Source organism: Vigna angularis, chromosome 1 (assembly GCF_016808095.1).
Source record: "Vigna angularis cultivar LongXiaoDou No.4 chromosome 1, ASM1680809v1, whole genome shotgun sequence".
NCBI lineage: Eukaryota > Viridiplantae > Streptophyta > Magnoliopsida > Fabales > Fabaceae > Vigna > Vigna angularis.
Window position 1 is genome coordinate 58,492,316 of NC_068970.1, and position 24,161 is coordinate 58,516,476.

Genomic DNA, 24,161 nt, shown 5'->3' on the forward strand with positions numbered 1-24,161 from the left:
CCATAACTGCTCGGTCATCACAACATTGTTCGGTCTTCCATATATTTCATTCTATTACAGTGTTTGTTGATTGTAATAGAACGGACGTTTACGTTTTTATATATATGGACTCGGTTGAAGCTATTATGTTTCAATAAAACTTTTACGTTTCAGTCTTCAACCTCATACTTCATGGGAGTCCAAATATGAATCCAAATATGAGTCTAAGTTCCACATTTGATAGAAATAAGAAAGTAAAACATTATATAAAGATAAAAGACCTAGTAATTCATTGTCTTAAGATTTTGGATAAAAAATTATGTCAATCCCTTATATAATTAAACTTATATCTCATTTGGTACTATGTCTTTCTCGTAAAGACACAACTCTATCAGAGCCTTAGAACATTTACACATAAACAATTTATTATATATGGATAGGAAAATCGAAAAACAAAATCACCTACAAACTACAGCCATAAATATAAACAAAACATTCTCGATGTACATACTTTGACGTCCCTTGGCATTTCCAATGGGCAATGAAATCTCTACCTGAGGAGTAAAAACAGATACATAAACAAAACAACACAATATTAAGCTTCATAAGGAAGCTTCCACATATTTGTAGCTACTGGCAGAAACACCACTCTGCTAACAAATAAAATAAAATAACAACTACGTAGTAGGAACAATAGAACGAGGATAAATATCATGAAGTGGTAATAATTTGAGTCAATTTGACATTAGGGTTATTTTAGAGTTCATATAACAATAAATTCATTTAACAGTGGTTATTCCCCTTAGCTTTATAATAGGTAGACAATGTTAAGAGTAATTCATTAATATAAAAGAATTGAAATAATTTACATTGAAACATATCTTTAAAAAAAATTATAATCCTAAAATTTTATAAAATTAATGGATTACTTAAAAATACAGAATTTTAAATTTTTATATTTTCAAGTTTATTTGTTTTTTGCAAATCGATTTTGGTTAGAGAATCACGATCTAGTTGAAAATAATATATTTTTAGATAATTATTTTTTAGTTGATGTTGACTACAATTTTTTATTATTATATTAATAAATTATTTTTTAAAATAAATTATTAGATTACTTCTTTTTGTTATAAATTACTATCACTTTAGCTCAATAATTTAATTAGGATTATTTTACCGGATGTGAACTATTTTTTTTTCATTATCATTTATAATGACTTTTTTTTATTGATGTCCAGAGTGATTATTTTTTATTCATCAACGAATATTTTTTCTTCAGACGTTATTAAGATTTTTTTTTGAGAAAAATTTTCAGCAAATATTAATTAGATTTTTTTTCAATATTAAAAAACTTTTTAGTTAATAATAATAAATCTAACATCTCATTTAATAGTATAAAACTACTAAATAAAACATCTCATTTAATAAAATAAAACTACTAAATAAAATATTATAGATATGATAATCATTAAATAGATAAAACTAGCATATAATTACTATTTTACAATTATTTATACAAAAATGTACAACGTATAGATAATAATATAACGATACTAATAAGGTTAGAGTTTTTCAAAAGAAAAACTACAATTGATTATCAGTCTAATCTAAGTCACATCATCACCTACATCATGGACCAGATCAATTGTTATATCCTAATATGTTCACATTATTAAGATGATAATTGCAAATAAAGAATTCAACACAAACATAACAACACATAAGAAAGAGGTAAACTAATATGTAGAAAGAATATTCATAAAATAAACAAAGATTCGTCATCATACATCATTCATTCAAGAAAACAAACATATCACATTTGAAGACTCTTACTAGACTCGATTAATCTAAATACGCATCATTGACTTAGACTAATGAAGCATAAACTTATGGTGACAAAATTATTGCTCTACCGAACCGACACACACAAAGTTACACCGTCATAAAAACCTTGGGGCCACCTTATGAGAGGACCTCATGCCACTCTTGTCACCTAATCATTCTTCTCTACATGAGTATAAATGATAAATATAGTCCAGGATGGCTACACAAAATGAAATAGTCCTTACCTCAAGGTACGAAACACATTCAATGAGATTCCCTTCCTGCAAAATGTCCTACAAGCCATCCATTCATACTAGTATTTCACTTAGAAAAAACCACATATACAACATTTACCACACATGTTCACAACAATGTTATCACTTAATAAGGCACCATAATATTCTTAAACATAAATAAAATCTATGGTCAATCTATCTCAAACAAGCCAAAGGAAAAGAAACTTCCAACATACAATTTGGTGCTCATAAGTGGCACTCAATGTGAAATCTTTCACAAAAGGTTGTACTCATCAATATTACAGGCGCTCAACGTCATTCTTATCGCAAAAATATGCGCTTAATGATACTTTCTGGCACTCAGCGTCTTGGAGCTAAAATGCTTCAGACCTGAAGTACAAGGATAACGCTAAGTGGTGTCCTGCTACCGCTCAACGCTAAAGCATTCACAATTTCGACCCTCATCAGTACAAAATTGGCATTCAGCGACCTGAAGCTAAAATGCTCCCAAACTTGCACAACAAACTAGCGCTCAGCGCCAACCTACCACCACTCAAAATTGTATTAGATATCGGAAGATGAATTTCTTTTATTTGGGGGAAAATAAAACATGTTCAAATGGTCAAATTGGTATTCCCTTCTTAGTATTTTGGTCCAAAATAACTTTTAATGTCAAGAGACATATCATTTAGCTCAATTGATCATATCCCAAATTTGCTAATCAACACAAACTCAATTAAGACAAATAGCATGACAAACATCCGAAACAAACCAAATTAAGCATATCAAACTTCATCATATAACTTAATCATACAAATCCCTAATTTTAAGATATTTATAACTTAAAAGTAATGCAATTATCTTTCCTTACCTGAAAGACAAACTAAACCGCTCGAGAATCCTTATAACACTCTTAAACATATAGGAGGTTCTATTTTCCTCCATGAACAACACAAACGCAATCAATGCATGCCAATAATACCACTGATCAAAGACTAGCAAAGAAAACTCAAACACTATATGTGAGTTAAAAGGGATCACATGTATAGAAAAAACAACTTGACCAACAAAATTGATAGAAAACCAACTTATTCTATTAAAGAAACTAATCAGACAAAAATGAAGAACTCACTGCAAGAATCATCGTAGTAGTCTCCGAAAAGAGAAAGAACAGATGTTTAGAAAATCTAGAAAGAATGGAGAAAACTCTAGAAGAAAGGTATTTAAAGAAATAATATAATTTTAAAATAATGAAACTCATTTATAAAATTCTAATTATACTTTAAACTTTTATTATTAAAATAACTAAAACTATTTTAAATATATTATCAAGACACGATGCTTTAGACTTTTATAATAAAAAAAAGTCCACAACAAAATCCAACAATGATATCTTAAAATTAACTACTATTCATGTTAACTTAACTAATTATAGTCGATATGTTAACTTAACTAATTATACTATATTAATGAAAAAGAATTTCAGTCGTTATACAAAAATAAAAGTTCGTTAATATCACTTAAAATTCTTTTAACAAACTTTAACTGAAATATAACCTTAACAAAGAACGACTAAAAAAAATAATGAATATTAATATCTTCAAATTATCAATAATAATATTTTGATATTTAAATAACTTTTTACATTTTATAACAATTGAAATATTTTTTTTTAAAACAAATTTAATAAATATAAAATGACTTTTTGTTAAAATAATTAAAAATAATAATTTAAAACAATATTAATTTATATTTATATTTGAATATAATATAAGCTATACAAATTTAAAACGAATGGATTTGTTTTCTCTTAAAAATCTGTAATAGAGAAAAAGATTATCGAAACCTTAATGTAAGGTTAAAAATCAGAAAAAATGCTATTTGAGAATGTACATGGCTACATCATAACAGTCATAAAGCAGTAAAAAGAACTATAACTGATCAATAGAAACAGTAAACTGCGTTCATAAAAAAGGATCTTTCATGCGCCCAGAGCCACGTCTTACTAAGCAAGAAATTTGAAGAACGAAAATCATTGGCAATAGCATTAAGAATATTTGCATTCTAGACATACAACCTCTTTCTAACCCTTCAAGTAGCTTATCATCTACAGAGTGAAGAGAGCGTGAGAAGGCTTAAGTCAAAACTAAGATCATAATTTTCTCTCATAAATTTAGCATTGCCTGCTCAATAATGTAGCATTCTAATTACGCAATGGTGAAGATAGATATCAATTAAAACATGTCCTACATAAGCCTCCTTATAAACTAAATAACATGATGGAAGTTTAGTACCCAAAAAAGTAAAAACATGCAAGTTAGAAGCCAAATTCGTACACAACAATACAAACAGGAGGCTTGACTAGGCTAAATTCACTTCTTTCTTTTCTTTGGGGGCTGCAATGCTTCCTCGTCTTCTTCTTCCTCATCCTCTTCATTTTCATCTTCCTCAGCACCCTCGTCCTCCTCTTCTTCGCCTCCCTCGTCTTCATCTTCCTCGTCATCATCGTCATCCTCATCGTCTTCATCTTGCTCATCACCATCTTCATCTTCATCCTCTTCTCCATTCTCTTCCACCCCACCTGCGCCACCTTCGGGTGTTTTCTTAGAGTTGCTCCTGTTGTTGGAATTGTTGCCATATCCACCTCCATCTTCGGATGACAACTCGTCTTCACCCTCTCCCTCTTCACCCTCCCCAGATACACCATCTCCTTCGTCATCGTCGTTGCCTTCATCATCGTTACCGTCTTCCCCCTCTGCATCGTGTTGCTTGTCTTCACTCTGGGATGTGTTGATCAGTAAGAGCCGGTAGAGATCCTGCATCCATTTTTCAAGACAAATGAACCAAGGAGATGATACTAACCGATGTAAACAAATTGAGTTACAGAAAGGAAAAAACAGATGTTTAATTTGAATATGTAATTAAAAAAACAGAGTGGTGTGTTTTTCGAGTTGCAAATTATTTTTCTCGAAACATGTATTACTGTAAATGGAGATTTGCGATTCTTAAGCTAAGTGATTAATTTAATAACAACTCTTTAACTAAGTCTGAGTTAGAATTTGCAAATGATGAAATGAACATTTGTAAGAACTTTAACCCTTTTAGAGTCCACCTTGCTTTAATCGAAATACGTAGATTTTAATTTGAAAGGATTTAAGACTAATATTATTATATAATTTTAGATTGGAAATTCATTTTGTGTTTGTGGAAAAGAAGAGAATAATTGTTTAATAAAACTAGTGAAATTTTTTTTAATTTTCAATTAACTGCCGAAGAAACAACAAAACTTACTCTTTCTTAAAACAACGCATTAGTCATATTAGACATACAAATATTTCAAAAGTTATTTGCGATTAAACGATGTTTATAAAGCAGGACCGCAAATCTCTTGCTATATTACATGTAATATATATTGTGCTGGAGTTGAAGTTTTCATTTTTTACCATCGTTGTTAGTTTATTTGGATTTTATCAAACGAAATAAAAGAACAGTGTTCAAGGCAATAAACGATGTCTATTAAACGATGGTAAAAAAATGGAAACTTAAACTTAAACTAACAACAATATATATTACATGTTTTCCCTAAAAAAACGAAAAGCTTGTGGGACTGACTATATAATTTATTTAAAAGATCAATTATTGTTAGGCACTAGACGTACAGATATCTAATAGTAATTGGACACGTCATTCATCACATCTTAACTTTCTTTAATTAAAAATATAAAATAAATAAATATTTCTTCTTATAATTAAAGGAAACGCATACTATAACATTTTAAAATGGAATAGGTAAATACTTGTATAAAATAGGATTGATATATTGTTAGAAAATTAAAATTAAATAGGAGAATACTAAACATTGGTGGTAATGATTGTTTAGATAATATTGTAGTGGGCAACTACATAGAAAACAAAAGTGACTGACACTGTTTACAGTTAAGAGTTGAGACATGAGACAGTGGATACTACAATTATGTCCCATCGTATAAGATTCCACCTTTTTTCCCACCCAAGATGCCAGGAAGCAAAACCACAAAAATGACACGCGTTCGTGAAGCGTGCTTTACGCTCAAACGGCATATCCAAGCGAATAACCCATTCGAATCCGCTTCCCTTCCCTTTCCTTCACTTTTGACTTTCACACGCTCACACGCGACAAAAAGATATTTTTATAATTCATATACCCAACCGGGCCCCACAGAGTAAAACCTCGGAACTAAACTAATCCCTCAACCGCAATTTATATCTTCTACCCAGTTCCGCAACGGGAAACAAACAAATCCTAATTTTTTTATTTATTTCCGGCTTATTTTATTTTCCTTCCTCTACCTCGTCCAAAATAAAATAAAATAAGTGCGTACGTTAGCAAACGCCAAACCTAAAAGGTTAAAAATCACCGGCGCACGGAAGGATAAGGTTACATCGCATCGGTTACCCAAAAAAAATCCCAAAGCTCGGTGATTCATCAGTCCTACATGCGCATAATAGCGTGTAGAATAGGCACATACTGACAAAGACCAAAAAATTTTCCCATAATTGCTTAGACCATAAAAACATGAACTCGAGAGATAACACAAATTGCTTTCACAAAAGATATAGATAACGTTAGATCTTGTCCAAGTTAAGGCTAGTAAAAGCTTCATACCATAGTTTAGTTCTTTTAACGCTTTAGCTTTTTAGACTGTTCTTTTTTTTTAACAAAAAAAATAAGGAGTTTAGAGTGAGAAAAACAGAGAGAACTGACTCACCGGAGCCAAAAGGGTGGCTTTGACGACTGCAGAAGCCAGCAAAGTGACGAGAACTTCCGCAGCGCACGTCAACGCGCCGTAACTGAACGTAACCGTCACCGAAGTCTGTTTAGTCTCCATTTCGTACAACAAACAAACAAGCTCCTCCTCCAACTACAAGACCTTATCCTGTAAATAATAAATATTACAATAAATAATAATTAAAATAATAATAATGATATCACCATATTTAGATCTTCTGCAAAATATTGACAGTGGCTCTTGTTTCCCAAAGTACCAAAATCTATGACACTGATAAGTATTTTATTTTTGTAAAAAAATAATTAAATTGAAGTTCTCCTGGGAAGGAGGAGATGCAGAGGAAGCATAATTGACATATAATTAGGAAAGCGCGAGAGAAAGCAGAATTTAGGTTTGAAAGCGCAGGCGTGGTAAGAGGAGGAGTTTGAAGATGAGATGGCGAAAGAAGGGAAAAGAAAGGTGAAAGCAGTGTAAAGAGAGAAGAGAAAACGTGGAATTGGCGAGAATTGAAGAAGGAGAAGGTTGAAAGCGCTTACCAGGAAGGAAGATCTGGAGAGGAATGAGGTGGATCTGAAGGTTTGGAGCTCTAAAACCGGGGAAAACAAGCAGCATAAGCCCCGAACATTGTGGACCGTTGGATCCTGATCGTAGAGACACAGAGCACCAAAATATAGAAATATCAGAGGTGAGTGAGAAAGAGAGAGAAGGAAACACACAGAGGTACTGGAGACCGAATGCTCGTAATTTCTCACCCGAGAATCGGGCAGTTCGGGCAGCCTAACCACACGGGAAACACTCCCTTACGGGCTGCCCTACTGGGCAGGTAAGGACAACTGTGAGTTTACTTAATTTTAAAATGCTTTCTTTTCTTTCCCTTACATACAATGATTTTTCATTAAATTACCCGGTCTTCACCGGAAAGTCAAGTTTTAAATCTTAAAGCATTAATGCCGTTTCTTGTTCCAAAAAAAATAAAAGATGATTCCGCACACGTGCCACACGCCTCACACGCGTAACGTACTATCACTGTTCCTGTGATTATCTTCTCCAACCATGGTTACTTACTTTGTTCACTCTGGTTTAACCATGATTTACTAACCAAGGCAACGAGAGTAGGAGGGGTTGTTGAAATATCAAATATATATTAAATTCATAATTTAGAACGGACTCCGCTCTGGGCACCAAGCATCTTTTAGTATTAAATAACAAAGATAACAGAATATTTAACGCTGTGCGTGGACGGAATATCTTCCCTTTTTTATAAAATTAAAATATGTTGAAGTTTTAATTATGATGAAAGGTAACGTTCTTTCACATCATAAATTACAGAACTCAACTTATATTCTTTTTATCAGTTTCGTATCTTAATTATGAATGGCTAATAAAGAATAGTATTTTGTAGGTGAAACATTGCTCATCAAATTAATTCATCCATGCCACGTAGGATAGTTATTTATTTGATTACCAGTCATGACAGTGTGATCAATGACATAAATTAAGGCTTAATAGCTTATTTTGTTTCAGTTTTGGGGAATTGTGTCAATTAGATCCATCCTTTTAAAAAAGAGTCAATTGCATTTTTATTTGGTAAAATTTGTCTCAATCAAGTTCCTTCCGTTAAATACTCATATACGACGTTAACTTTTTATTCTCTCTCCACTGTTTCACTGCAACACAGCAGACTTTTCTGACACACTTGACACTTTTTATTCTCTCTCCACTGTTTCACTGCAACTTTTCTGACACACTTGACACGTAAACTTTTTTATGAATCTAAATGAAACCTTCTCAATCTTCTTCCTCTGACTCTTGCCTCTCCTTCGATCACTACCTCACTGAGCTCCTCCACCCTGAAATTCAATGACCCCTTTTTCGAATTCGACTCCAAACCCCAAATAATCGACCTCGACACCCCTAAACCCCTCACATCGCTTCACAAGAAACCTCAATTAAATAGGAAACCTTCTCTGCAAATCTCTCTCCATAGAAGCCAGAGAATAAGCACTACAGAGGAGTCCGCCAACAACCTTAGGAAAAGTTTGCCGTCGAGATTTGCGACCCGAACAAGCGCAGGTCAAGAGTGTGGCTTGGAACCTTCGACATCGCCAAGGCCTACGATCGTGCTGCCTTTAGGCTTTGCGGCTCAAAGGCTATCATCAACTTCCCGCTTGAAGCAAGCGCAATGAAGGAGGTCGTTGACGCCGAAGGCGAAAAGAAGCAACGCCGTGAGGAGGAGGAGGTAGAAGAAGTCAAGCCGGTTGTGAAGAAGGAGAAAACAACGGAACAGGAGGTGAACTGTTTTCGAGAGTTTTCGAAAGTGCCAAAGGTGGCGAATTTCCCGTCGTATGTGAAGGAGTTGGCGAGCCTGTTCTCCGGTGCTGACGGACATCACGAACACCGGCGTGGTTAAGCTTGGTGACGGAAGGGTGGTGTGTTTTGTTACCAATAAGGAGTATTGGTAAATCTTGAAGAAATTTGTTTTGATGATGCTGCAAGAAGTTTTAGTTGAAGAAGATATTAGAATTAGTTAAAAGCAATTTGTAGAGATTAAATGTAGTAGGAAATTCTTGTAAACTTTGTAAACTTTCATTTTTAACTGCAATAATCGATTATGAAATGGCAATAATCGATTATCACAGAGTCATACAGGAATAATCGATTATCACATCATATAATCGATTATCACTTTTTTGTAAACCCCATAACGGACACAAATAATCGATTATCACTTTTGATAATCGATTATCAATGGCAGTTGGGAGATGTCTTTTCAGTTTTTGACCCTGCACGAAACTAGGCTTATAAATAGAGGTCTTCACAGCTCTTAGAAAGAACTTTTCAATTGAGAGTATTAGAGCTTTGTGCCTAAGGGAAGCTCTCTGTGAGTGAAAAGGATCTATGCCATTTTGAGAATACAGTTTGTCTGAGGAAGTTCTCAAAGTGATAGAGTGCTCTTGCCTGGTCTTGTGAATAGGAGAAGCTCGCGTTTTGTGTGTCAAAGGTCGGAGCGGTTCTCTTCAAGTTGGCTGAGCAGGTTCTTCCGTTCGTTTGTCGAAGGAAGGTGTTTTCTATTCCTTGCTTATTTTGATTATCTGATTGTAATCTGCAAACCATATTTTTAGTGAAAAAGGTTAATCACTATTTATAGTGATTAACGACTGGACGTAGAATCTTTTGATTCGAACCAGGATAAAAATTTTGTGTTGATTTTCTTTATCCCTAAACTCTTAGCACATCAACCGTTCGATAAAAGTTCACTAAGAAAATCAATTTTTGAAACCGATTATTTTAACTTGTGTTGTGATCGTTACACGATTTCCGCTTTACTAATTTATTCCGCTACGCGACTCTATAACGGTACCGATTGTTCCAACAATTGGTATCAGAGCTTGCTTTGATAGTTTTTCAAATTTTTGGAAAATGGGCGGTCATAACCAAGTTTATGCTGAGGGTGCTTCTATTTATAGACCTCCTTTGTTTACGGGGGAAAATTATGCGTTTTGGAAAATTAGAATGCAAATATTTTTGGAGTCTATTGACAGGGGTATTTGGGAAGTTGTTATGAATGGACCAATTGTTCCCACTATTTTTGTAAATGATATGCAGGTAGAAAAACCATTTTTACAGTGGACTATGGATGAAAATAGAATGGCACAATATGATGTTAGGGCTAGGAACATAATTTTATCTGCACTAACCCTTGATGATTTTTTCAAAGTTTCTGTTTATGAAAGTGCTCAGGAAATGTGGGAATTTTTAAGAGTCACTCATGATGAAGTCACAGATGTTGTTAAATTGACGTTGTTCGATTCAAGCTCCTCAAGCTCAAACAATTCAAATGAGCAAGAAAATCTATGCTTAATGGCCAGCAATGAATCATCTAAAAGCCAACTCTTGAAGAAAAAGAAGGACAATCAAGGCTCCTCATCAAGCTTTAAATGTTATGGATGTAGTGAAAGAGGCCATATAAAAGCCGTTTGTCCAATTATCAAGAAAATTCACAAAAAGAAGAAGGTCCACATTGCTTGGGATGATAATGACTCAAGTAGTTCAAGTGATTCAGTTGAAGAAGCAAACTTATGTTTGACAGCTAATGTTGATGACACTACAAGCCAAGTAAGTTGTTCTAATTCTGAATCTAGTGAATTTGATTTGCAAAAAGCTTTTCTTGAATTGCTTGATGAATCTGAAAAATTGAATGCTGCTCATAAAAATTTGAAAAAGGAATTTAAAGAATTGCGAATTAAATATGAGAAGGCATTAGATGAGGAAGTAAGTTTGAGAAATAAAATTTGCAACTTGGAAATGAAAGAGTCTTCAAATGTTGAACATCCTGTTGAATGTCTTTCATGTCAGAGTCATATGCTTGATATTGATATTCTTGAAAATCTTCTTGAAGTTGCAACTGGAAATAATAATGTTGAAATGCCTATAATTGTTAAAAAGGTTTATAAAAACAAAAGTGTTTTTAAAAGTAAGAACAAAATTAAAAGAACCCGTAGGGTATTGGTTGAAAAAGGAACTGTGTCTTATAGAAACCCAAATGTTGTCACATGCTTTTATTGTATGAAAAAGGGGCACACTTCTAACAAATGTAGAATTAAACATTTTGATGTTCCAAATGGAAAATATGCTTGGATTCCTGTTATAAAGTAAATTGTCTCTAACCTCAAAGGACCCAAATGAGATTATGGGGACCAAAACTCTATTGTTTTGTTTTGCAGGTTAATTTTTCAAAAGGAAAAGAAGACTCTATGGTATCCTGGTATTTTTTAAGAGCTTTGAAATAATTTATGAATGTTAGATGTGTCTTAGGTTGAAAATTTGGCCCAAATTTGTGTTTTTCGAAAATTAACGTAAATAATCGATTACCAAGGGTAATAATCGATTATCTCGTCCTCAAAATTTGGATTTCGGCAATTTGGCTCGCAAATAATCGATTATTTAAAGTAATAATCGATTATCTTAAGTCACAGCGTAAAAAAAAAAAAAAAAAAAAAAAAAAAAAAAAAAAGAAAACTTTTTTTAAAAAAAAAAATTTTGAGTCTGTTTTTAAAAGGGGATTATTACATTCAAGGGAAGATATATGAGTTTGTTAGATATCTTGTTTTTATCTCTATTATGGATTAATTAATATTGTTTGTACTTCTTAATTAGAGTTGAATTTCTGTTTTTCTTATATTCCATGAGGTATTCTGTTCTTTCATGTTATGAAATTTCAATTTTATTTCTGTTTTGAAATGCATCAATTCTTTTGTTGAGGGGGAGAAAAATTTGGGGGAGAGTTTTTCCACTTTTTTACTTTTTGTTTATGATCAAAAAGGGGGAGAAAACTTCTAATTTAAGTAGTGCAGTTATTACTAACATGTTTGTAAGTATGAAATCTGTGCAGGAAATTAGAAATGCTTTTAACAAGAAGGTATTTTTGATCATCATCAAAAAGGGGGAGATTGTTACCAATAAGGAGTATTGGTAAATCTTGAAGAAATTTGTTTTGATGATGCTGCAAGAAGTTTTAGTTGAAGAAGATATTAGAATTAGTTAAAAGCAATTTGTAGAGATTAAATGTAGTAGGAAATTCTTGTAAACTTTGTAAACTTTCATTTTTAACTGCAATAATCGATTATGAAATGGCAATAATCGATTATCACAGAGTCATACAGGAATAATCGATTATCACATCATATAATCGATTATCACTTTTTTGTAAACCCCATAACGGACACAAATAATCGATTATCACTTTTGATAATCGATTATCAATGGCAGTTGGGAGATGTCTTTTCAGTTTTTGACCCTGCACGAAACTAGGCTTATAAATAGAGGTCTTCACAGCTCTTAGAAAGAACTTTTCAATTGAGAGTATTAGAGCTTTGTGCCTAAGGGAAGCTCTCTGTGAGTGAAAAGGATCTATGCCATTTTGAGAATACAGTTTGTCTGAGGAAGTTCTCAAAGTGATAGAGTGCTCTTGCCTGGTCTTGTGAATAGGAGAAGCTCGCGTTTTGTGTGTCAAAGGTCGGAGCGGTTCTCTTCAAGTTGGCTGAGCAGGTTCTTCCGTTCGTTTGTCGAAGGAAGGTGTTTTCTATTCCTTGCTTATTTTGATTATCTGATTGTAATCTGCAAACCATATTTTTAGTGAAAAAGGTTAATCACTATTTATAGTGATTAACGACTGGACGTAGAATCTTTTGATTCGAACCAGGATAAAAATTTTGTGTTGATTTTCTTTATCCCTAAACTCTTAGCACATCAACCGTTCGATAAAAGTTCACTAAGAAAATCAATTTTTGAAACCGATTATTTTAACTTGTGTTGTGATCGTTACACGATTTCCGCTTTACTAATTTATTCCGCTACGCGACTCTATAACGGTACCGATTGTTCCAACATGTTTGACGGAGACGCAGAAGGGGGCAATTGTGATTGACCCTAATATACTGGAAACGGTGGGGAAGTTTGTGTACAGTGACACGTTGGGGGTCTGATTCACTGCGCACCCCTCTCTGCTTTCTCTTTAGGGGTTCTGGGTATGAGAGAGGCCGACCCCAGATGCCAAGCTTTGTGCCCCGTCGTTTTCTTGTAGTAGCAGATGTATTCTTCTTCGTCAAGCTCTGCGAAGTTGTTCACGATTAGGCCGTAGCTTCCGAGCTCCGTCTCTCGATAGTTATCAAGGAATTCGGCCAACTCCTTCGGTGGTGATGCGTTGAGGGTTATGGATTGAGGGAAAGGTTGAACTGAGAAGAGAATTGGAAGAGTGGGAGGAGGAGTGTAGGGCGCAGACGGTGAAAGGGTAGCTAAGAGATTTATTTAGAGAGAGAGAACCCAAAACAACAATAAGAAAGAGACAATATAAGTGCATTATCCCTCTCATATTGATCAGTTGTTTCTCTGTAATTTTGTGACTCTCAGTTGTGTGCTCTTATGACAGAAATGCAAACTGTTTGCAATATAATTTATACTCTTCCATAAAATAGGATTGTTCCTTTTCTATTGAGCTCTTTTCTAGATACATATCTGAGTGTTAGGTGCCTAGTTGTACCAAAGATCCAACAAATGAAATGCCAAGTGCTAATATAGTGATAAAAATAATGAAAAACGCTACTATAAATAACTTATAGATATTGTTATGCTGATATGTATGAGCTTTGAATTTTCTGCTATGATATCTTTGTCACCTTATAATGAGTTTTTAATCCTAAATGCAATTTTTGAAGGTGTTGACCATGCTTGTTCCTATCAGGAAAATGGAACACTTGTGGGAACTGTTGTAAATGTTTTCAATAGTGGAGCCAACGACCTACTACAAATTGCACTTGATTCATCTTTTGATATGCTTGATAAGAGTGGCAAGTCAAAGTCGCATGAACAGATGTATCTGATCAACTTGTTTTGGTACCTTTTGTTGAAGCCATTGTTCCAGATGTTGATATGAAAAGAAGAGAAATGCATATTACACCACCTAAGGGACTCCTGGAATTAAATTTACGATTTGATGGGAGGTCCAAAAAAGATAGGCGCCAACTTTTGAGTCATACTTTCGTGATACTTTATTACTAATTTGTTAGTGTAAGCAGTTTTTGTTGCCACTGAATATATTTTTGAATTTTTGAAAACTGGATATACTTCCCTGAAATAGAACTGATACAATCAGAAGGTATAAATAAAAGTAGAAGAATAATTTTGTACATTAATATGGCCTAAAAATCAGGAAAACAATTACTCTTATAACTGTTCTAGCTAAAAAGAACGAAAGAAAAACTCTAGTTACATCAAATCTTATTATTATTATTACTATACATTAGAAGACATTAATTCTAATTGATTTCCATATATCAAGCTGTAAGAGTTAAAATGCATGGTTTTTTGTTATTGAAAGATTTATTTTGAAGACATGTAGGAATTGGAGTGTGGTGGTGATAAAGTGAGAACGTTAGTATGTGTTTTCGGAGAAGTGGTATATGTAAATAGTATTATGGGAGAAGAGAAAAAGGAAGAGAAGGAAGAGAATGGGTTGTTGAAAATGAAGGAGAGAGAGAGAGAGAAAGGGTGCAGTACTAGTGAATAGAGGTTGAGGAGAAGGAGATATTGGGTGTTAGAGTTGTAGGAGTTATATGAACTAAAGTTGAAGAAGAAAATAAGATGGTAACTAGAAAAAAAAATAAGTGTGAAATGTTATGTTCAGTGAGTAGTGTGATAATGTTGGTGAATGATGGAAGGAAAATTGGAATGAGTGGAATTCTCGGACCAATGCAACAAGGAGGGAGGGAGTGTGTGATTTTTGCATGGGAATGATTACGTAACTTTGGGCACTAGATTGATATTTATAAAGTGAGGAAGTGTAAATGAAAGAAGAAAGAGATGAAAAGATGTGTAGGGTGTGTGACGTGAGAGAATAAGAGAAGAGAGAATTTGACAAAAGAAAGAGAAAGTCTTCGATGTTGCAGAGAACCAGAGGAGAGAAAAAAAAAAGTTAACGCCGTTGTGCGTATTTAACGGAAGGGACAATATTGACACAAAATTTATAAAATGAAAACTAATTTGACACACTTTTAAAAGAAGAGACCTAATTGAAAAAAATAATCAAATCTAGAGATAAAAAAGGCTATTAAGCCCATAAATTAATGATAAAAGTATGTGAAAATTCAGCTTGTGATGGGAAAAAATAAGGAAACTGAGAGAAGGGAAAAAATGCTAAAGGAAAAGAAGAGATGCGGGGTCAACATAACATAAAAATAAAATTAAGATTTTAATTTATATACAATCTCTTGATTAGAAATTCACGACCTTTTAATGTGATTAATATTTTCTTTCCATCTTTTTCTATAGGAAATAACTGTAAGAGATACTATTAAAATTTATAAAAATCAAGTACATTTTTGGTAATATCAATGTTTTTGTTGCGTTTGATCTTGGAAAAAAGAATTGGGTTTTTATCCCTAATTTTTTTAAAAATTGGTTTACTCAGTGTTAAACGAACAAAAATTATATTATTTATTATAATTTGTGTACATTTTTTTTTCTTTTCCGTTTTGATAATTAGCACGAAAGCGGTATGAGATAGATAAAAGTATAACCATATAAAGACCATAAAATTTCATGAATGATAATCGGTTGTCTTGTATTTTAAGAGACAATGATGAGTCACACATGTAATAATAACGATTTAAAGTGGGACATCTATGATGTGTTAAGAAAGTAGAAGTTACAAAGAGGAAAAATAGATTTACGGTACTTTAAATGTCTCTTATTTATTTCTTTACCTGACTGTTTGGTGAGTGTTATAAACTTATTAGAAGAGGAAGTATTATCATTAGAATTACTATTTATCATTGGCTTCAGGGTTTTTCTTATTAATATTGAAAGAAATTATTGTTTATTTAAATTATTATTTTTCTTATTACTATTTCTTAGTGAGAGTTTCTCTATCAATACTAATTATTATCAATATTAAGAATTTATTTTTCTAAATAGATGTAAATTAAATCAAATTCTTCAATTGATGCTTGTTGTGAATTTATTTTATTTTATTAATATTTGTTGTAATTATTTTTTCATTGACATTAATGTTATTTTTTCATATTTTTTTTAATGTTGATTGAAAAAACTTTTAATAACATTAACTATGATTTGTTTTTAATATAAACTAGAAGAATAGTTAAGTAAAAAAAATGGAATAATTAACTAAAAACATTGTAAAAGCAATCCAATTTATGAAAGAAAGTATGATTAGGAGTACTCCACCAACATTAACCCTAATTGATGGTGGCTTGTAGGGATGGTCTCTTAGTAGATTTTTCTGAATAAGTTAGTTTTGTTGGTATAAAGAAGTGCAAAAATCATTTGCATTAACATATTTTCTTACCAAAATGGAATAAATTGTTTACATATGTACTTTTGTAAAAACTTAATATGACTTGGAAATATTTGGGTCAAAAGAAGGTAATTTCACTTGGTAAAGGGTTGGATGAATTTTCTTTTTCCTTCTTTAGGAGACATGAAAAGAGTTTTTTTTTTGTTGAAACTTGGAATTTAATTTTTGAAATTCTTAGTGTTTTTTCTTGAATAAAAGTTTTTGTCGCAATTTCCATAAAACTTAGAAAAATTCAATGTTAGGTTCAAATTCATGGTATTTTTTAGAGTATTAGTAGTCAAAAATTATTTTCTTAATAGCACGTGAAATTGGTACACCTTTATCTTTATATTATTATATAAAAAATAAGTATCGAAGTTTTTTTGTATGTGTCTTGGTTGATATTGATTTGTTATCTAATTTTCCTAATCAAATTTTAGTGAAAATAAGTATGAGAAATTACATATATTTTGTTCAAATTGTAAAATGATTTATCTATATATATAATTGTAGACCGTTACAATAAAGTGTCAATGTTATTTTTTTGAAGAGAGAATAGTTGGCGTAAAAATACAACATTATCGTCCTAAAGAGGTTATGCACAAGATGAGACTAAGAGTTCTTTAGCTCAAGTCATCAAACTTATGGTAGAACTAGTGGTGAAGCCTGTGATGGAGTATATGTTTCAGTCTTTTACTGTGCAACTTGTGGAACAATTTGAGTTGGTGGTGCATAATCATGGTAATATTTGTTTTATGAATGGATCTTCTCTTGTTAAGAATATTGATGGTGGTGTAAAATTTGATTTCTTGGTTGACATATCTTCTTTGAAGGATGTCACTTTCATTGTCAATAGTTTGCAGGATTTATAGCAATTAGATTCAACTCAATAGTTTAACATCATTTCCTAATCCTTTAATGTCTATCTAATGAGATTCGTTTTTGTAAAAGAATTAAAAGTAATTTCTAAATATACTAATGTTTGATGAGAGGGAAGATTCTAATACTCAAAGAAGATGATGAGTTTGTTTGAACTACAAGAAAACTTAGTAAAGGTAGACTAAAAATATTTCTAAGTGAATCCTCAAGAGTAAAAATTTCTAAAAATTTAAAGACTTTTTTTTGAAATGTGAGAGAATTAATAATGATAAAAAAAAGTTTATACTGGAATTTGTTTTTTTTTTTGACATAAAATTCAAAGTATGAAATAATTTTGGTGAAAGAAATCATGAATTTTTTCCTAATAAGTTTTTTCTACCCAAAATATATGTAATTTTATTGTAGATTTAGTGTGTTTTCTTTATGTTTTTCTTTTTCTTTTTTTAATATAATATTTACGTAATGACAGCTATGCCCATGGTAAACTTATTTGAAAAATTACAATTATAATAAGTAAATTAGTTTAACAAAATCTTGTTAGTGGAAAAATTTCCTCTTAAAACATTGATAAAAATGATTGCAAAGAAGTAAGAAAAACTAAGATAATATGGTCAATATAAGAATTTGAAGAAGCATCTAGGTAGGGCTGGGCACAATTCACTTAAAAACCATAAACTATAGTTTATCTATACTGTTTTGTACTTAAAAAACTTAAACTATTTTTACTAAAAACCAATTATACTGTTTAATAGTTCAGTTTGAAAATACTAAACTTATTGTATAGTTAACTGTTAACTGGAGTTAACTAGAGTTTAGATCATTCTCTGTCTCAATTTTCTCTCAACTCACGGCCACCGAAAGCTTGTCACTGTGCCCAAATGATGAACACACGTTTTCGTGTATAATCTCCAAGGTATTAAAATGTAATTTTTTTTCTTTTCTGAATTGTCTAACTTGAAAACAAAACCGTAATACTTTCGAATTGTTTAATTGAAAAGGGGAAGATGATGTTTATGTAGGATTCTAAAAAATTTCTAGAAATTTTGTTTCAAAAATGAGTTGAAACATGTAGTATCATAGTTACTTATTTTAATAAGATTTCTTATTTTTAGATCTATTGATTTTATAGAATTAAATTAGATTTAAAACTAATTGTTGTTAAAAACTTGTTTCAATAACCTTATTTAAAAAATTTTGTTTAATAAAACTTATTTTGAAAGGCTTCGTAATAAAGAAAACATATCATAAAAATTAAAATGGTCATTTCAAAAATTATAGAACAACAATTAATAATTATGGGATGCAGTGAGCAAAAGCCTGACACGTATTACTATTCATAAACAATTTGCAGAAAGATTTGGATCACTGTTAATTTTGAGCGCAATGCTAATATTTAACAGCAGTGCCAAAACATTTCGTTAGTTTGAGTTAAAATAGTTTACTGAACTAAACTATAGTTAACTAAAAAAATACTTTTTTTAGTTGAGTAAAATTACAACATAATTAAATTGTAATGATAAATAATTATAGTAATGATAAATAATTTTTGTATTAATTTTTGTATTAATTAGTTGTTCTTAAAAAGTTAACTATTATTATAATAATTATTAAAATAAAATGATATTATTAAATTTATACTAAAATAATTATCTATTTTAAAAAAAACTAAATTTTATTATATTGTAATTATATTTCAAAAACTGGTAATTATTTTTATAACTTAATAAAATTAACTATAATTGTAAAAATAAAAAGATAAAAGTACTTATGTAAATAATTATAAAATATAATATTATATATATATATATATATATATATATATATATATATATATGAGAATTCAGAAAAAGGTGAGAAGAGAAGAAAGATGAGAGTTTTTATATTAAACTAGATAATTGTCAAAATAAAAATATTTCGAATAACGCAAAACAGAGATAAACAGAAATATTTTTTAAAGATTAAGTTTTTAATCTATATAAAATAATATATAAACAAATTTATATTATTAAATTAAACTATATTTAATATGAGAATCAAATTTTAGACATTTTATATTTTTAAATTAATAATAAATAGTAATGATAAATAATTATAGTTATTAATTTAATTTTAATAATATGATAAAATAGTACCAATAATATTTCATTAATTTTTTTAAATTTTTTATTATAATTATTTACTAATTCTAATTATATAGATTTATAATTTAATTTTTTTAAATGCTGTGATGTTATTGAATATTAATTTATTTGTTTGTAATTATTAAAAAAAAATCAAATTGAACTAATTCTTTTAACTTTATCGATGATTAGCCATTGACAGTTGTACTAGTGCAAAACTACATTTATTTATTAGAAAAAGGTGCATTGTAGTTAACTGAATTGTTTTATAGTTAACTGAACTAAAAAGTAGTTTAGTTCAGTTTTTGTGAACTATTTTCTAGTACAGTTCAGTTTTTTTAAACTATTTTATAGTTAATTGTAATAGATTTATAGTGCAGTGCAAATAGTGCAGTTTGCCCACCCCTACATCTAGGTAAGAAGAGACTTCAAGTAGCATCAACATACAGTGACGGATTTTACAAGTATAATAAAAGTATTAGCATTATTTTATACATATACAAATACTTTAAAAGTGTTAAATATAAAAAATATATGATAATTAAAAATAAATATTTTAATTTATATATAAAAGAAATTAAAGGCCTAGACTTTCCTCGAACAAAAAGAAGCTCTGCCACTGTCAAAATGGCTTTGGGGAAGGGTTTGACAGTGGAAGGAGCAGCTTTGGATGCCATTGTTGTTTCTACATAACGCATACGCTTTATTTGTTTCTACTTATGTACTGGAGATGCACATAGGAGACCGATGATGACGTGCTTGGATCAATTGATTTACGAATAAACACAACAACGGAAATCCAATATATATATATATATATATATATATATATATATATATATATAAAATAAAATAATAAATAATTAAAAATAATTATAAATAATAATAATGTTATTAATATTAAAAATAAATATAAAATTTAATGATTAACTAAAATTAATTTTAATAGTGACAAGAATTTGATCATTTTATAAATATATTACTTTTTAATTTTTTTTATTATTGATTATTTTTCTTAATCTAAATAGTCTTACTTTCAACTCTTTCTCCTTTAGTTTTAGTTTTTTTTTTCACTGTTTGAAACAAAGGCAGCCTCAATACAAGAGAATAGAGAGAATGCACAAAAGTAAGAGTGAAATGGTAGATAGATACAAAAGATTATGAAGAAAAAAAAAATTGCACAGGATGGTTATGCTCCATTAGTTTCAGTGCGTAATAACATGGGTGTTGAGTCCTAAAATGCATGCGACCCTTTTTCCAATATTAGACGCTTGGATGATAGTGTATTTAATGTATATTCTCTTCTAATTATTATATTTAAAAGATTTGTTTACGTTTCTAATAAATTTTGGTAATGTATAAAGTCTTAACAAATTTAACAACTTATTTTTATTGATTAAGTGATATGATTATTATTTTGGTAATGTGATTGTTATAAATTTATAAAATTATAACTTTTAAATTGTAAAATTATAAAATTATATGTTGGAGAAAATTAAACAATATGACAAGACAAGATAATAATAATATTACCAAATTAGAGTCGTGTCCATTTATTAAAAGAGAAACTTAATCTTAAGAACTCAATTGAAAAGATTTAATATTTTTAAGACTCAATAGACTGTAAAAATCTATTAGGAATCTAATTGAAAGTTCTTAAATTTATAATGGATTTGAAATTTAATTAAGTCTATTTTAAGTATGTTTGGTCATCTAGGGATGACAAGGTGAGATGACGTGTTCATATTTAGTTCATGAATGTAGGTTGAGTTTGTTACCAATAAGGAGTATTGGTAAATCTTGAAGAAATTTGTTTTGATGATGTTACAAGAAGTTTTAGTTGCAGAAGATATTAGAATTAGTTAAAAGCAATTTGTAGAAATTAAATGTAGTAGGAAATTCTTGTAAACCCTGTAAACTTACATTTTTAACTACAATAATCGATTATGATGAAGCAATAATCGATTATCACAAGTCATACTTGAATAATCGATTATCACTTCATATAATCGATTATCACATCTTTGAAAACCTATAACGGACTTTGAATAATCGATTATCACTTACAATAATCGATTATTCATGGCAGTTGGGAGCTGACCTTTGGCATTCAGTGTACTTGGCTATATATTTTGTTTTGGAGAAATTAGAAAAAAAAACGTTGTTTTTGAACTGAGAAAGCTTAGAACACTGTGTGTCAGAGGAACGTTCTCAGAAAGCTTTTTGTTCATTGTTCCCTTGCTTGGTCTTGTGAAAGGAGAGGCTCGCGTATCGTGTGTCGATAGTCGGAGCAGACTCTCTTCAAGTTAGCAAGGTGCTCTGCCTGGTCTTGTGAAAGGAGAAGCTTGTGAATCGTTGGTCGATTGCTGAAGTGGTTCTCTTCAAGTTGGTAGAGTAGTTCCATTCATTTTTATTGTTCATTATCTTGTAATCTGTTAAACAATTTTTAGTGAAAAAGGTTAATCACTATTTATAGTGATTAACGACTGGACGTAGAATCTTTTGATTCGAACCAGGATAAAAATTCTGTGTTGTTCTTCTTATTCCCTATACTTATTTTATTGTACGTACATCAACCGTTTGGAAATTTGTCTCTAAGAAAATTAAATTTCTAAAACGAACCATTAAACTTGATTTGTGACCGTAACACGCTTTCTAAGTATTTTATTCCGCTGCGCGACTCTATAACGATACCGATTGTTCCGACAGAGTTGACCCATCTATATAAAAATTATGGATTAGTTTTGTTGGCTCTACACGTAGGAACACCACCATAGAATCTCCATATAAAATTATTGGAATTGCACCAAACAGATACTTGCATCCATAAACATGATTCCAAATCAAATTACAAATACTAAACAATCACTTATATTTGTATTCATCCATACCAAGTAATATAATGTCCGTAATCAATTATAAACCATTACATATTTTCATACATAATGCTCATATCCATTAACAAGCCCATTATCATCACAATTTCATACATCATTATACACATGCATATTCATTAATGAGTCCATCAATAACTCTATAAACAACCATATACCTTCTTTTATTCCAAAATCACAAATAAGAAATGTTTTTCATAAAAAAGAAACCTAAAAAAAAATAAAACAAACATAAGAGACTAAAATTTCAAACTACATACCTCGAATCACATATCCCACTAGTCAAAGTAACAATTCATGTGTATAAGACCTTCTATCAAAATTTCATCTTGATCCGAGGATTAATGAATAAGAAATCCCATATTCCCAAGATGTCGTAGACCAGAAAAAACATGGTTGTGCCCGATGCTGGAAAAGTAGTACTTGATGCTACAACCCCTTGAACCCACTAATTTGAGTGTGCTCGATGGTCCAAAAGTGACGCCCAACGCCTCTAAGTCAGTGGCCACTGTCTCGGTGGTGCTCAACAATGCTGCAACGACGTCCAACGGTGTATCAATACCTAAAACTTCTTTTTTGAGCTTTGGTTGAGCAATGTAACTCATCTTAAGTTAATTTTCACTTAGTAAACTATCAAAAACTTAAAATTTAATGTTTTTAACTTCAGTCGAGCTAGATTACTCAATTAATAAATCTCAGAAAGACATTACAACTCATAAACAAACCATAAAACTCATACTTTCAACATATCATAATACATTTATGAATAACACACATCTAAAATAGATTAAATCAAAGTATATATTACACTAAATCACAGTTCAACATAGACACATATAACTAAACAAACAATTTAACTTAAAACAAATATAATTAGCTTATTTCACTTGTGAGAACAACCCTTAACAATTCTAAGGCCTTGTTCACTTGAATGGATTTGGGGAAGAGTGATTGGGGGGATTTGAGAGGATTTGAAAGTAAAATTTTTTGTTGTTTATTTGAGTGGATTTGGAGGTAAGTGAGAGTAAATTTGGAAGTAAAGTTTGTGAGAATTAGTATAGGATTTGATTGACGTGACAGATTAAAAAAATTTACTTCCAAATCCACTCTTATTTACTTCCAAATTCACTCAAATAAACAACAAAAAAATTTATCTTCAAATCCCCTCAATTACTCTCCCCCAAATTCATTCAAGTGAACAAAGTGTAATTGTCTAAAACACCTTCTACTCCACAAGATGTCTTATCTCCATATATGGACATCACAAGAATGATCAAAACCTACCACAAGGATCACTAATTAGCAAAGAGTCGTATTGATAATTCAAATAGCACATGCAAGTAAGGAAATCTCACATATAAGACGAAAACATATTGGTCATATGAAAATGTGAAAAAACAACGACTTATTCAATTAAAGAAACTAATTAGTCCATATTGAAGAGGTCACCGTGAGAATCACTCTTACATTCTCAAATTTTTAATCAGACGAACAAATGGTGAGAACTGTCAAAAAAACTCTATAAAAGTGATTTATAAAGACGTTGTATGTTTTAAAATAATCTGATTTATAAAACTACATATTTGTATAAATTCTTTTAATATTAAAAT

At 30.7% G+C, this 24,161-nt stretch overlaps 1 protein-coding gene and 1 pseudogene across 1 annotated transcript; one reads left to right on the top strand and one right to left on the bottom strand.

Moving 5' to 3' along the window:
- Positions 1–4,186: 4,186 nt before the first annotated feature.
- Positions 4,187–7,619, bottom strand: LOC108320961 (uncharacterized). Its single transcript, XM_017552571.2, has 3 exons — positions 7,345–7,619; positions 6,788–6,955; positions 4,187–4,855 (listed from the first exon to the last, which is right to left on the bottom strand). The coding sequence occupies exons 2-3, from the start codon at positions 6,905–6,907 to the stop codon at positions 4,412–4,414; spliced, it is 564 nt and encodes a 187-aa protein (XP_017408060.1). The 5' UTR covers positions 6,908–6,955; positions 7,345–7,619; the 3' UTR covers positions 4,187–4,411.
- Positions 7,620–8,477: 858 nt separating this feature from the next.
- On the top strand, positions 8,478–9,218 carry LOC128193764 (ethylene-responsive transcription factor 5-like; annotated as a pseudogene).
- Positions 9,219–24,161: the final 14,943 nt, after the last annotated feature.

Bases quoted from the DNA above. Each gene is read 5' to 3' on its own strand.
- LOC108320961 (XM_017552571.2), bottom strand. From the start codon at position 6,907: ATGGAGACTAAACAGACTTCGGTGACGGTTACGTTCAGTTACGGCGCG. The intron at 4,856-6,787 runs GTGAGTCAGTTC...AAATGGATGCAG, and splicing joins AAGCCACCCTTTTGGCTCCG to GATCTCTACCGGCTCTTACT.